Genomic DNA, 16,021 nt, shown 5'->3' with positions numbered 1-16,021 from the left:
CCCGTCTAAAGTTTTTTTTTAAAACTTTTTTTTTGGTAAATTTTCAAAATTTATTTTGTTTTTTCCCTTTTTCTGCCCACATCCCGAGGAAAAATATTTTTTTTAAATATTTTTTTAGTAATAACTACGGGTTCAACTGAACCCATAACTTTTGACGCAGATTAAAAATTTGTATGTAAAAATTCATTAAAAATGTAAAAAAAATAGATATGAACCCATAATATTTAAAAATAAAATGGGTTCTTTTGTTCCACTTTGACACAAAAACTTTTACCCCAAGCAAAAATACAGCGCGGACAAATACCCAGTTGCTACCCCCACCACCCGCATTTTTTTTTGTAATTTTAAATTATTATTTTTTCGTTTTTTCTGCCCCCTCTCGTGGAAAAAATATTTTTATATATATATTTTCAGTAATAACTACGGGTTCAACTGAACCGATAAATTTCGATGCGGAGTAAAAATTTGTATGTAAAAATTCATTAAAATTGTAAAAAATAGATATAAACCCATAACTTTAAAAATATAATGGGTTCAATATTAAAAACATTAAAATTGAATCCATATGATTTATATTCTGCATCCGCCTCCACGTTAGGAGTATGAAAAATAGTCAGCTTTTGTGTCAAAGTGGAACAAAAGAAACGGGGTTGGAGGGCCAAAATGGAACAAGGCTGAGTTAAAGTGCCAAAATGAAAAATTAGGCCAAGTTTAATGGGTTGTGTATGTATTTGGCCATGGAAATTTGGCTGAAAAATGGTCCCTCACGCGCCTAAAGGGGGAGGCAAATCACACACTAAATCTAGTGAGCTTTTGTGTTAAAGTGGAACAAAGATAATGGAGTTGGAGGGCCAAAATGGAACAAGAGTTAGTTAGAGTGCCAAAATAAAATATTTGGTCAAGTTTAATGGGTTGTGTATGTATTTGGCCTAATTTTTTTATTTTCAAAAATTATTATAGGGATGGGGAATGACAATAGTTCTAGGAATCCATCCGACACCAAGATTGCTGCCACTCCATCCTATGGAACTGTTCGATGGCCGTAGGATTGTGGCTTCTATCTTTGGTGACTTCAAAGGAAAGTCTCAACTTCCTCTTTTTGCTAAACAGTGCATGGCTGGGGTAATTAAATTCTATTTTACATCTTCTCTTCCGCGTCTTATTTTTATTTTACCTCTATATCACTATATGGCTTTCCTCATATTCTTGTAAAGTTACTGACTAATGTGTATGAACTAAAATCAGGTGGTGAAATTGGACGAGTTTATTACTCACGAACTGCCCTTTGAGAAGATCAACGAAGGTTTTCAATTGCTTGTGGACGGAAAATCCTTAAGATGCCTTCTTCATCTTTGAATGTTTCATGTGCTTTAGTGAATGAATAGAGGGGGGGGGGGGGGGGATGGTGTTTGTAGGTAGGAGGGGAGAAAGGTACAAATATGCATATAAAGCAAACAATGTATGATATATTCGAGATCTCGAGTATCTTTCTACAAAAAAAGTTAGGAAGAGTCCATTTATATGCGCTTTCAAATGTGGGGTACTTTAATTTGTAAAAGTCTACATCTTAGTATAATGGAATATTCTAAATTGAGTATATTTTTTATGGTTGAAAAAAAAAGTAGTTTTTATGTACTAATGACGTAAAATATATTTGCATAATATGATAACTTAAAAGATAAATAGTAAAGAATCATTTAAATTGAGCAAAAATCTGTATGTTAGAAGTCAGCCGAATTTATATTGGGCGTGATTTGTTGACATGACCAAAAAATGAATGGAGCTAATCAAATCATACTAAATGTGCAAAACACCTTCCAGAGCATCATCGATGATACTAAAATCTTATACTATGGTATTTAGGTAGTTGTCGTTTCATCAACTATGTTCTAGAATAGATTTCTCGTCCATTTTCTTACCAAATAGGCATGGGTGGCTCGACTATAAGGCTAGTAAAGTAATCGCTTGGGGCCCCAACCTTTTGGGCGTCCCGTTTTTTCCTTAAAGAGATGTATGGTATTTGGGTAGTCGTCGTTTCATCAACTATCTTCTAGAAGCTGAGTTAGGTTTCTAGTCCATTTTCTTACCAAATAAGCATGGGTGGCTCGACTATAAGGCCAGTAAAACAATCGCTTGGGGCCTCAAATTTTTGGGAGCCCTATTTTTTCTTAAAGATGTATGGTATTTGGGTAGTCTTCGTTTCATCAACTATCTTCTAGAAGCTGAGTTAGATTTCTAGTCTATTTTCTTACCAAATAGCATGGACCTGAGGTACATTCTAGGTTATAGGGATGGGAAATTACCAGCTATGTCCATTTATAGGTAGCTCATTACAAAAATTGGCCAATTGATAAAATATTACTAATATTAGCCAAATTAGCTAATTAGCTATTTGTAGCAAAAAAATATCAAATTTTTGCTTTGTTTTGAGTGGGTGTTATTAGAATAGATTGAGCACAGCTTAAGGAGCTTGAATCTCAGTTTTGGGATGATTTGGTGAAGTTTTGAGGTGGTTTGAATTGAAAATCGGTAAAAACAGATGAACATGAAAAAAATGATATGTGTATCACACTGTGTATCATTTGTGTATTACATATGTATCATATTTGTATCTGTTGTGTATCACATGTATATCCATGTATACCTGTGTGTGAGAGATACATGCGTGATACATGTTTGATACATGTGTCGCAGAAGACTTTTTTGAACTCGATTTAGTTACGAATTTTGATACAAAACCAATCCAAATCACTTCCAATCTTCCTCAAATTTTGTATATTGACTTATCTATATATTTTCAATGAATTTCAACTATACCCATTGAAAAAGTTCCTTTTTTGTTTAAATTTTTGGAATAGTGTATATATTTTTTGTATTTCATTACCTTATTTGCTACCTCATCCATAAAATTTCCTTTCCGTCTTGTATCTAGTGTTGCTAATCACGCTTAAAAATTTGGAAGGTGATTTTTGCATGTGATTCTTTGAGAGAAAGAACCCTATTATTTGATTTTTCAATATTTATTGGCTAGTTTTGGTAAGTCTATGATTAATGACTAGAGGTTGGTAAGTTGGGATTTATTTGGAACATTTGTGTAAGTTTCCCTACAGGGATGACTTGAAGAAAAGCTATGAATTAATTATCCAATTTATGCTGAAAGGCGTGATGCATAGCATGGTTAGGCGTAGGCCAAGCAAGTTGGCTCTACCTTGATCAACCGTTGAAATAAGAGTGCCTAACTAATAACTATGCTAGAAGCCTATGATTTGCTACTTGTTTAGACTTATTTGAATGGAACTGATGCCAGCTTAACATGATAAATGGATACCCCTAGGGATCAAATTTTTACCGGTGATCAATCTTTAGGTGTGGATGAAATAGGGACAGAGCAGAACGGTGAAGAACAGCCAACCACTAATACTTTTTCTTTTTTTCGGCTACTGAAGTTGAAGCTTCTCTGAATGAAGAGCAAAGTTATTTTTTGCATCTCTACCCAAATACCTAGCACATTCTCATATCAGACCATCAACTGATCCTATTCGTACCACATAGACCCCTTGAGTCCATTACTATCAATGTCACGCTGGCTAACGAGTCCGATCACCATTTTTTTTCTAGGCAAAAAGCTCATTTTATCTTCCAAAATAAATACCAGAGATGTATGCCACGTCCTTAGTCGTTAGCTAAATACACGTGCGGCACTTGACAACTCGCTCACGATCTTTCACAACTTGCTTACGTTCTTGATATGCCAAGTCAGCCTTACTACACTCAAGATCTCTAAGAGAACGGTAGAAAGAAGAACACAAGAGAATTTCTAAAAAGGAAGCTTTGTATTAGAGAGAACTTGAATTGTTTGCTTGATGAATTACAAATGAATGGCCCCCTTTATATACTAGTCTCCTAGGGGCTAGTGTGTGAATATTAATTATTGCACAAGTCCTTAATATTTACAAGATAAGGGATTTCTCTAGAATTCTCTACAAGCCTAGAAGATTCCAAGGACTTTCCTAGCAAATCCCTAAGGATCTAGGTTCTTCCTAAGGAAATGTCCATACTTCTCTAGAATCTTCTCACAAATGCTAGCCTTCTTCTTATGTAAGCTTCCACATGGCATTAATATATGCCAAATGGTGCATATGTGGCATGATGACATGGCGGGTCATCACACTCTCCCCCACCTAATATTGCAACGACCGCGGCGCAATGCTGCTGCATAAACTCTCGGATCTTATCTTTGAATTGCCATAAGTCTTCATATCGTTCCCATGTGTCCTCTTCCGGTAATTGCCCCTTCCAATGGACGAGGAACATAGCGGTGGTTTTTTGCCCTTGTTTTCGCCTGACCTGGTAATCCATAATAGCCTTAATCTCCCGATCATGCGAGGCGGATGATCATAGGCGCTCGACTTGATTGGCCCCTACTTGGATCATCTTTATCTTCATGATATGGCTTAAACATGCTGGCATGGAAGACAAGGTAGATCTTAAGATACGATGGCATGTCAAGTTTGTATGAGATCTTGCCTACCTTGGCGACGATCTTAAATGGCCCCTCATACTTGCGAATCAGATTCTGATGCATGCCCCGTAGTGCCTTGAACTGTCTTGGGTTAAACTTCACCATGACCATGTCCCCAACTCTATAGTCCATGGGTCGGCGCTTACGGTCCGCAAACTTCTTCATCTTCTTACATGCCCTATCCAAGTAGGACTTAGCAGTGTCAAGCTGCTCCCATCCTTTGGCCATATGATAAGCCCCCAAACTCTTTCCCACGAACGCAGCTGGTAATGAATGTGGAGTTTGTGGTTGTTGGCCTGTGGCTAGCTCAAATGGTGTCCGCCCCGTGGACTCACTCCGCTGCAAGTTATAAGAGAATTGGGTGATGTCTAGGAGCCTTGCCCAATCTTTCTGATCGCGATTACATAATGCCTCAAGTAGCATTCTAGTAAGGCATTGACCTGTTCCGTTTGTCCATCTGTCTGTGGGTGGAAACTAGTGGAAAAGTGCAGTTTCGTGCCAAGTATGTCGAATAACTCTCTCCAAAAATTTCCAGTAAAACGGGGGTCTCGACCACTGATAATATGCCTTGGTAAGCCCCAATACTTCACCACGTTCTTAAAGAATATCTTGGCGGCTTCCTTGGCAGTGCAACCTGGTGAGGCGGGCATGAATGTGGCATATTTGGAAAATCTATCCACGGCCACCATAATAGTACCATAACCGTCGGACTTCGGTAGGCAAGTGATAAAGTCCATAGTCACACTATCCCATGGACGCTCTGCAACTGGTAGTGGCTCCAAAAGTCCTCCGGGTTGTTGTTGCTCAACCTTGTCCTGTTGACAGACAAGACAAGTCTGCACATAACACACTATGTCATCTCGCATGCGTGGCCAATAGTAGACTGACTCAACCAAGGCCCTAGTGCGACGTTGGCCTGGATGACCAACCCACATTGTGTCATGACTCTCCCTTATGATCCGCCGTCTAATGTCTCCAAACTTAGGCACGTAGACCCGCCGACCTGTGATAAGCAGTAGGCCGTCTTCGACCTAGAAACGTCTCGTATTGCCCTGGTTGGCTAACTCGATAAGTTGTTTGGATGCTGGATCATGTTGTATGCCTTCTTTTATAGCCTAATGAATGTCCCATCTTGTTGAAGTTATTGCAGCAAGCTCAGTTTTCCGGCTCAAGGCATCGGCTACAACGTTACCTTTGCCCGGCTTGTACTCCAGCACATAATCAAACTCGGCTAAGAAATCCTTCCACCTAGCCTGTTTTGGTGTGAGCTTCTTCTAAGTCTGAAAGTATCTAGTAGCCACATTGTCGGTCTTGACCACAAACCTCTACCCGAGCAGATAATGTCTCCATGTACGAAGGCAATGCACAATGGTAGTCATTTCCATCTCTTGCACCGTGTAATACCACTCCGTCTCATTTAACTTTCGGCTCTCAAACGCTATGGGATGCTTATCCTGCATCAGGAAACCCCCAATGGTGAAGTCTGAGGCATCTGTGTGCACCTCAAATGTCTTGGCAAAATCAGGTAACGCCAAGACTGGCTCCTCTATTACAGCTGCCTTAAGGCCTTCAAATTCCTTTTGACAATTCTCCGTCCAAACCCATGGCTTGTTCTTCTTAGCAACTCAGTCAATGGTGCGGCCTTGGCTGAGTAGCCACTTATGAACCTACGATAGTAGTTAACAAGGCCAAGGAAGGATCTCAACTCAGTTACCTTTGTAGGTGCTTCCCACTCCTGGATAGCACGTACCTTAGCCTCGTCCATGCGTAGCTCGCCATTGTTAATGACATGGCCCAATAAGTGCACCTTTGCTCGTGCGAACTCACATTTCTCTCTTGATGTATAGCTCGTTCTCCTGCAAGACTTGGAAAACCTTCCTTAAGTGCTCCATGTGCTCCTCCAATGTGTTGTTGTAGATGACTATGTCGTCTAGGTAGACTACCACGAACTGATCAAGGTAGGGATGGAAAATCTTGTCCATAAGGGTGAAAAATGTGGCCGGTGCATTGGTTAAGCCGAAGGGCATCACCAACCACTCAAAGGCTCCATATCTCATCACACATGCTGTCTTTCGCTCATCCCCTTCCGCAATGCGAACCTGGTAGTAGCCCTTTCGAAGATCCACCTTGGTAAAGTACTTGGCTTGCCCAAGTCTATCGACAAAGTCAGCAGTGAGCGGGATCAGGTACTTATTCTTCACTGTGACCTTATTAAGTTCTCGGTAGTCTATGCACAAACACAACGATCCATCCTTCTTCTTCTGAAACAATACTGGTGCGCCATAAGGTGCCTTTGATGGGTGAATGTGACCAGCATCTAGCAGCTCTTTCAACTGTTTCTTGAGCTCCTCTAGCTCGAGCGGTGCCATACGATATGGGGCAAATGCGGGTGGCTTAGCCCCTGGTTCCAACTCGATCTTGTTATCCACCTCCCGCCTAGGAGGCAAGTGCTTAGGCAACATGTCGGGCATGACATCTTTGTTTTTCTCAAGCAACTTCTTTATGCAAGGCGGCAGCGTCTCTTGAAAACTCTTGTCTTCCTCCAGACTTGCGATGGTTGCCACGAACGTCGGTTCCCCCTTCTTGATCCCCTTGACAACCTGCATAGTTGAGAGTTGTGCTTGGCTCTGTCCGTGTGGCAGTCAGTGTAGGTACCATGCAAGCTCTTTCTCACTCCATAACCAAGAGACGTTGGAGGCAGGGGTCGATCAAAGTATGTGTAAGGCCCCGTAAAAATTTCTACTCAAAACCCGAAAGCTTGTAGTGTCAACATAGGTATAGTGTCAAGCTTGCCGCGGTTCGGACCCTTTGGACTGATCTATGCATTAAAAAGTTAAGGAATAATGTTTTCCAAAAAAGTGCATTTATGCGGTCGCATAATAGCTATGTGGACCGCATAGTCGCCGCAGAGTCAGACAGTTTGATGGTAATTTTGAGGTCAACTATGCGGCCCATTATGCGATCGCATAATCAATATGCGGGCCACATAGTCATCGCATAATCCCCTTGGAATTTTGCGAGGGACGGTTCTGCGGTGCATTATGCGACTGCAGAACCGGTATGCGGACCGCATTCTTGTCGCATACCCGGGTAGTTTGTTCAGGTTTTTGAAGCCATTTTTGCGGTCCCTTCTGCGGGCCGCATGTTCATTATATGCGATCGCAGATTGTGTTGGGGCTCCTATTTTCTAACTTTTAAAACCTGACCACATCCCATTAAAAACACCCCATTAGACCTTTTTATGTTATTTTACTGCAGATAGAGTGAGAAAGGAAGTACTAGAGAGAGAGAGTGATCTTCATCAAGTCCCCACCCAATTCTTGCCTAAACCCTTAAAGAATTTCAAGTATAGCTGCTAGGCCTTCACCCCAAGAGGTAAGAACTTGAGCCCTAACCTTTGGTTTCGAAATTCACACTAGAAAGAGTAATTAGCTTGTGAGTTCATGGGTATAAAAATAGATTTTCTTGCATGCATAAAAGATAATAGGGTATGGGGAGGTTGTGAACTAAAAAGATAGCAATTGGAGTATAAGATTGAAGAAAATCTCTCACAAAAAGGGTCCTAAAATCACAATACACACTTAGTGCTTGATAAATATGCTCAAATGAGCTAGAATCTTAATCATGTCTCTAATTCTTTGTTCAATTTGTAATTCTCATAAAATAGATTGAAGTTGCTAAGAGTCCCGGAATTTTGTAAGAATTTAAGGAAAGCTCTATTGAGGTATGTATGGCTAAAACCCCCTCTTTTTAGAAATTGAGCTCTGTTGGTGTTTGTGTAAATGAGGTAAGACTAAAGTTGGATTGATGTATTGATTGTTAATTTCACATGAATTGGTATTGCAACTTTATATACGTGAAAGGTGTGTCTCAATATGATCGATGTGCTATTTTGGATTATTTAAAAAGGTGCGAAGAATATGAATCATGTATTGAAATGCTTAGACCTCAAATCAAGATTGAAACTGCGATTGTTGTGCCATCTATGTGAGATCTTATCTATGCTTTCAACTTAAATTGCTCTTGTGTGTACCTATTATCCTAAATTGCAAATCTAACATTGAAATTGGAAATTATGTGAAATGTGGCCTAGTGCCAAGAATGATGTGATAATTGTGACCCCAAATGCCTATGAATTGATATATGTGAAACAAAGATTGAAACAAGATGATTAATAAGAAAGGAACAACGCCTTGGTAAGGCAGCCTAGCCGTTCGGGCCGTGATCAGACGCCATGCCGCACACATGGTAGTATTGTGCTGAGATTGAATTCCGGAAAAGGAGAATGAGATTGTGAATGAGGTATATGTCTCAAATGAGGCAACCTAGCCGATCGGGTCATGATCGGACTCCGCTCAAGATAGCGGTGGTATTGCGAATAATGATGAATAGTATGAAATGCCCCAAAACTAAAAGCAATGGAAAATTATGTGAAAGTTGTATGATTCTTTTATTTGATGATGACCATCGTTTAAAGCTTTTGAGTTATACTTGTGATTTCCTTATTCTTGTATGATAGTTCTTTCTAACTAGATGGTGTTAGTTATACATACTAGTACTATTCCATGGTACTAACGTCCCTTTTGCCGGGGGCGCTACATTTTTAAATGAATGTAGGTGGCTCTATAGCGTCCAGTGCCGATCGTGCGTAGAGGAGTGTCCTCCTCTCAAAGTCTTGGTGAGCCCTTTTTTCCTTCAAGGGGTTATGTTGTACATCTTTTGTTGTAGACTTCCACTTTTGAGGTATACCCGGGGCCTTGTTGCCAGCGTTGTCATAATTGTCTTTTGTATCTATAGAGGCTCCCTAGACGTATGTGTGGGTTATGTATGAGTGTTGGATGGGTCAATGAACTGGGTAGTAATTCTGGACTCTAGTTCTTCTAAACTATAATTGTATGAAATCTTGGAAACTTAGCCACAGTTTAAGGTTTGTGATGTAAAATGAATTAACAACGTGAATGTTCGATTTTGCTGTTGTCTAAATAAACGAAAGTATGGTTTCCTTAATCGTATTGAGTTGGGTAGAAAGTGTAAATAAGACTTGCTCAATTGGGTTCACTCGACTGAGCGCCGGTCGCGCCTTCCGAGGTTGGGGCGTGATAGTATGATAATGTCTAAAGAACTCTTACCCCATTATGATGTCAAAGATATCCATAGCGGTTACGGTAAAGTTTGTCATACCTTTCCAAGTTCCCAATTTGACACTAACTCCATTAGCTACCCCACGAGCATTCTGTACCTCGGCATTCACGGTCTTGACGTGAGAGTTGGTTGAAGCAAGCTTCAATTCTAGTCTCTTTGCAGCAGCCTCAGTCACGAAATTATGAGTTTCTCCAGTATCCACCGTTGCACGAGCGGGCTTGTTGTTGACGGTGAGATCCACGTACTGATTACCATTCTCGGTAGGTTGGATAGCTTGCTTCGTGACAGCACCACATAATCCGATCATACCCAACTGTGCGGTTCCCGGACTCTCTCCTTATGGCTGCTCCTCCCTTTTGCGGACCATGGCACTGAGGCTCTTGAGGTCAGGACAATTCCTGAAGCAGTGTGGCCCCCCGCATATATAACATCTCTTCTTCTTGGCCTGCGCCTTCTTCTCGGCGTAACTCTGACGGCCACTCGACTTTTTGGAATCTTGAGTCTTGTAGTATTGTTGTTGTATCTCCTTGCCTTTGCCACGGTCTCCCCCACCTTTGACATTGTTAACCTTTAATTCTTTGCCTTTGCTTTGGTCGTGTTTGTCATGCCTGAAATCCATCAATGATTCGGCCTCCACTATGGTTTGGTCTATATCCGCGACTTGTCTGTGTTGCAACTCCTGCTTAGCCCAATTTTGCAACCCGTCCATGAAGTGGAACAACAATTCATCATTGGTTAGGTTGGGAACTTGAAGCATAAAGGTAGTGAACTGCTTAACATAGTCACGTATGCTCCCTGTTTGCTTCAGCTCCCTAAGCTTGCGCCTTGCCTCATACAAGACATTGTTTGGAAAGAATTGTCGCTTGAACTCGACTTTGAACTAATCCCACGTGCTAATAGTACACAGACCTTTATCCATGTCGGACATCTTCCTTCTCCACCATAACATGGCAGTCTCTGAGAGGTACAACACGGCAGTCTTGATCTTGGCCTCGTCGTCCCTCACTTTTCCGTGCTTGAAGTAGTTCTCCAAGTGACAAAGGAAGTTTTCCACTTCTTGTGCATCACGAACACCTTTGAACACCGGGGGTTTGGGAGCCTCGATCTTGGCCTCCCTTGTCACCACAACATTGTCGGCTGCCTCAGTCACGCCAACATTGATATGCTCCTCGAGTGACTCTATCTTTACCTCCATAGCATCAATAGTACTCAAAGCCCCCATGAGTTTGCACTCTAAGGCAGTGATGGTTTGCCTTAGTTCCATCTCGGTTGTGTACGTCCCTCCAAGTCATTTCGGATACTCTCAATCTCTTCAAGAGTGTGCCCCTCAAGAACGCTAAGAGTGCCTTCCATCTTCCCTAAGCGTTGGCCAAAGATCTCCACGGCGTCCATCCCCGCGTTCATCTTTATCACCCACTCTTTACCGAGCAAGACGTCCTCGGGCAGGTCCTCCACTTCATCCTCGCTCGCCTCAGTGACAGATGGTTCTTGTGATGTAAGCCCTTCATTTGACACAACCTCGGGTGGCACCTCCTGTCTCTTGTTGGAAGCATTCCTATTTTTGCTACGACTGCTCTTGCCAGCAGCATCCTGGATGACATTGGCTTGGGTGTTGGCAGCGTTAATTTTTCCGTCGTTCGCCATTCCCTTAGTTGAAACCTTCGCTCTGATACCACGTTGTCATGTCCTTAGTCGTTAGCTAAGTACACGTGCGGCACTTGACAACTCGATCACGATCTTGCACAACTTTCTCACGTTCTTGCTATGCCAAGTCAGCCTTACTACACTCAAGATCGCTAAGAGAATGGTAGAAAGAACACAAGAGAATTGCTATAGGAAACTTTGTATTAGAGAGAACTTGAATTGTTTGCTTGATGAATTATAAATGAATGCCCCCCTTTATATACTAATCTCCTAGGGGATAGTGTGTAAATATTAATTATTACACAAGTCCTTAATATTTACAAGATACGGGATTTCTCTAGAATTCTCTACAAGCCTAGAAGATTCCAAGGACTTTTCTAGCAAATCCATAAGGATCTAGGTTCTTCCTAAGGAAATGTCCATACTTCTCTAGAATCTTCTCACAAATGCTAGCCTTCTTCTTTTTTAAGCTTCCACACGGCATTAATATATGCCAAATGACGCCTATGTGGCATGATGACATGTCGGGTCATCACATGTAGCTAGCAAAGTTTTTGTTGTCCTATTATCCAACGATAGGTGTTTTCAGAAAGTTGAAAGAGTAGGTTAAAAGTTCATCTTGTTGTTTAGATATTTCAAATTTAGAGCAATTGCTCGACATATAGGAATAATCAGCTAAGCATCACGCTATATATCACTAAGAACTCAATAGCGAAAAGCAAATACTATTATGCAAAACCAACACTGCATATTAAACATCTGAAATGAAGCAATTTTCGGGTCAAATGGTTTTGTGGCCCATTACAAATGTGTTTTTAGTTTTGTGACCTCATCTCTTTTTTTACACATGGGAGATTTATACACATGGGAGATTTACTTCTACACATATGAAACATATAAGAGATCTAAAAAAGACACTTTTTTAAATTCAACATTGTAAAAAGCCATGAAGGCCAATTACCTCGCAATTTTCTCAAATAAATATAATTATTTATACCAAGTTATTTCAAATGGCGTGTATGGTAAGGATATCATCATCGAACTAGCATCCAGTGCTCCCCAACATGTTAACATGATTCCTGGGATACCACACATCATTGATAGACAAGTGAAAGATTTGAGACAAAAAGATGCTACAATTGAGAAAATCAGTATGAGCTAGATTTGGCAAAACCCAAAATTAAGGGGTATCAAAATAAGAGGTAATCATAAGACCTATCATTCGGCGCAACGGTCTAATTGTAGAAAGATTTATTTGAAAGGCACTACAGTAGTGAATGAGGTACTAAATGTAAAAATGTAAAAATATTTGACGTTGATTTCGAAAACTATATTTTTTTAACTTGCTTTTATGTGGTATTGATAGATTAGAATTATATATATATATATATATATATATATATATGACTTTTTTTATGTAATTCTTAAATCTTGTATTTTTCATAAGAAGATCTCTTAAGGTTGGCACTGTGAGCCTTCTGGATCTGCATTGTAAGCAGTTTTTATGAGAAAAGTGGATATGATAATTCTCAGTTGGCTTGCAGATGGTTATTTATAACCTTTGAGTCATCCTAAAGAATAACTTCTTAAGAAATAATTAAATTTAATTATTATATATAAGAGAAGACATGTATCCATATATTTGATTTTTAGATCTAACTTTTCTGCATAATATTGAGTTAAGAACTTGCATATTATCCTTATGGAACTCAATGGTCTCTTGAACCAAGAACAGGAAGCATTAAAGTTATCATCGTTAATTACTTGCTGATCCAAGCCATGTCTTTCTTCCACCCTTTCTCCTCCCCTTCAAAAAATTCCTTCTCTTCTCCAACTTCTTCGTCTTCCTCCTCCTCATCCTCCTCCAACCCCAAACTCAAAGAAGAAATTAGCTTTTGTGATTTGCAGCAATCTATTGATGACTGAAAGATCCCTAAACATCCACAGTCCACAATTTATAAGTCTTCACGATGGCCCTTAACCAGTGATTACCATATTTCTACAATTGAGCAAACCATTCCTCTTGAATCAGATCATGAGGAAATAAAACTTTTAAACTTAAAGTCTATAAAAAGAATATAGGCGAAAATACAATTATCTCCATTTTGGTTTAGTACAGATTGCAGCTAGACCTTTGTCCAGGGAAGGTCTAGACACGTCTCTACTCCTCTGTCTTAGATATTCTAGATTTTTAGACTTCAATGATTTCCTCCTAGAAATGGTAGAAACCAGCCTTTGTAGTGGTCCAATTTACTTTGATTGTTTTCCTAATTTTACAGTGTCTATTAGAGATAGAAATATCTTAGATTCTTTAACTCTTAATGTTAAAACAACCAATTATAGAACCAAAACTGGATCCTTACCAGTAAGCAATTATTTATAGAATACAATATAAAGCCATGAGTTTCGCCTTTAATACTGGAGCCATGAAACCCTCCATAAAGGAGAAACTGTGCTTTTCAAAATAGATCTACAAGATCTCATCTATCAATACCAAACCCTATTTCTTGGAGCCAAATTTCTCTACCACAAAATTGGTTACTACAAGGTGCTACTCAGGCTGAGAAACCGGAAAACTTGTGAGCACGTGATTTTTGCCCTATGTGAAATACTCCTACAAATTAAAGAAATAAATTTCTCCCAATTGTTTGCAATTTTATAAGGTTTTTGTAGGAATTTGTGTTAATTGTCTGCATTTTCTGTGCATGTTTACTTTTATTAAAATCATGAAAAATGCCATGCATTGCATTTAGATCTTTGTTTTTATATTTTAGGACTAATTAGTTAATTAATTGTATTATTAAAAATGAAAATAAAAAAAATAGCACATGTTCACATTTTACCTTTTAATTTTTAGATTAGTGATTTTTCTATTTCAAATTAGGATCAAGTAATCTTTATAATTATTATAATAATTAGATAATTAGTGTAATTTTATAATTCAGATAATTTAGGAATTTAATTTAGAATTTTATTAATTAAAGAAAAGGAAAAGAAAAACAAAAGAAAAAGGGAATAAGGAATTTGAGAAAACAAAGGGGCTGTTTTTTTTAAAATTTTAGTAGGCTAAAGTGCTGAAGCCCAAACATTTTATCCAAACCCACCCCAAATCCAAGCCCAAAAACCAAATTACCCGGTCCAAGTCTTCCCCACCACCAAGCGACCCCGTTTTTGTCCCTTTTCATCACAGCCATTGGATCCTAGTGTCCAACGGTTCAGAACTAACACCTCCCCCCCCCCCCCAAATATAAAATTGTCCGAAGCCTTTCACCCCCCCCCCTTCATTCGAACCCTAACTCTCACCCTCATCTACTCTAATCAAACCCTAGAGACAGCCGCCCCAAAAATCCATGCCGTCTCCGCCGCCACCGGAGATCGCCTCACATGCGGTTTCGGTGCTCCAAACACCCTCGAATTAACACCCCATAACCCCTGTCCCTTCCTCTTTCCAAATCCACAAGCCCTTTCCCCAAAATCCCTAACCAAGTCCTCCGATTTTAGATCTAAGAATCGGACCCCAAAACCCTAGTTCATCCAAATCATCCCAAAATCACACCCCACACTCCTCACACCCCATTGAACTCTAAAATACAATTGACTTCCCAAAAAACCTCACCCTTTTCTTTGAATTTTAAATCTAGTATCCTCTGAACCCTAACCATTTGGTTTCCAGTTGGTGTTTTATGAGGTGAACCACAAACTTTCAGTAGTCGATTGTTCCTTGTTAAGGACAGTCGATTAATGTTAATTAAGGTTCATTTCGTTTTGTTGAAGAAAGTGGTCGGATGTTTTGTTGGATCCAGATTGAACATAGGTAAGTTTCTTTTGCTTTAATTCTATTTGTTTTTCTCTGTTCTTTTCCTCTTCCTTCTCTTGGTTTGCTCATCATGATTTAATTCTGTTTAGCTGCATTTTAGGTTTTGTGTGTCATTTGTTTTGCTTTTATATTTAGGACTTCAGATTAGTCAATATCATGTTAGGATTTCATCACAGGTCTAATGTCAATTTTAGTCCAATGCATGAAATAATTCTTTTCCAATAGTAATTTCTGACTTCAATTTATGTTAGAAGAATTTAGGTGTAGCTAAAGGTTCAATTGCATTATTGTTGGTTATTTGAACATGTGTAGTTAATAATTTTGTTTTAGAGTGCATCGATTTATCCATTATAGTTTCCAGAATCATTCCAGTATTTGTGCAAGTTCCATTTAGGGTTCATTATCTAGCTTAGTTCTTGATTAATTTAGAGTTCATTATGAATTGGTTTCATTTTAGAGGTTTAGGTTCATTCACCAGTTTTCAGATGCTCCACTTTTAACTTTGAAGTTTTGTTTGCTTTCAATCCGTTTGTTAGATATTAGTTTGTTTGTTTTCTGTTTACCTAGGTTTATAAATGTTTAAAACTCTTAGGGTGTTAATTGAATAGATGGAACTTAGGAGGTTAATTTGGGAATAGAAAATCAAATTTTTAGAAGGGAAACTTCTAGAATCTGGGGCAGCTGGCCCAATTTTGGCCAGCACAAATGCTGGAGCCAATCAAAGGCTGCCAGTTGTCCCAATTCTGTTAGAAAAGATGCCTTGTGAGGGAATAATTCTCATTCTATTTTCAGCAGTACAGGGCACCCCTAGAAGGCTATATATAGACCTTTCTTTCACTGAAAAGGGATCAGAGATTCATACCGGAAAATACCCCCAAAAAAAAAGTTTTCTAGCA

The 16,021-nt window shown here is 39.4% G+C and overlaps 1 protein-coding gene across 2 annotated transcripts in view; it reads left to right on the top strand.

Annotated features, from left to right (window-relative positions):
* The window catches only part of LOC109237070 (alcohol dehydrogenase-like 4), a 5,797-nt gene extending 4,198 nt beyond the window's left edge, over positions 1–1,599 (top strand). The window contains exons 9-10 of one of the 2 annotated variants that reach the window (XM_019403321.1): positions 961–1,122; positions 1,246–1,599. In XM_019403321.1, coding sequence (XP_019258866.1) covers positions 961–1,122; positions 1,246–1,356 — 273 coding nt within the window. In that variant the 3' untranslated portion in view covers positions 1,357–1,599. The remainder of the gene's footprint in view (positions 1–960; positions 1,123–1,245) is intronic. The other variant, XM_019403322.1, reaches the window with a different exon arrangement.
* The last annotated feature ends 14,422 nt before the right edge of the window (positions 1,600–16,021 follow it).

The sequence above is a fragment of the Nicotiana attenuata genome, unplaced genomic scaffold, assembly GCF_001879085.1.
Source record: "Nicotiana attenuata strain UT unplaced genomic scaffold, NIATTr2, whole genome shotgun sequence".
Lineage (NCBI taxonomy): Eukaryota > Viridiplantae > Streptophyta > Magnoliopsida > Solanales > Solanaceae > Nicotiana > Nicotiana attenuata.
The sequence above is the reverse complement of the archived record's forward strand: the minus strand, read 5'-3'. Positions and strand labels throughout refer to the sequence as shown.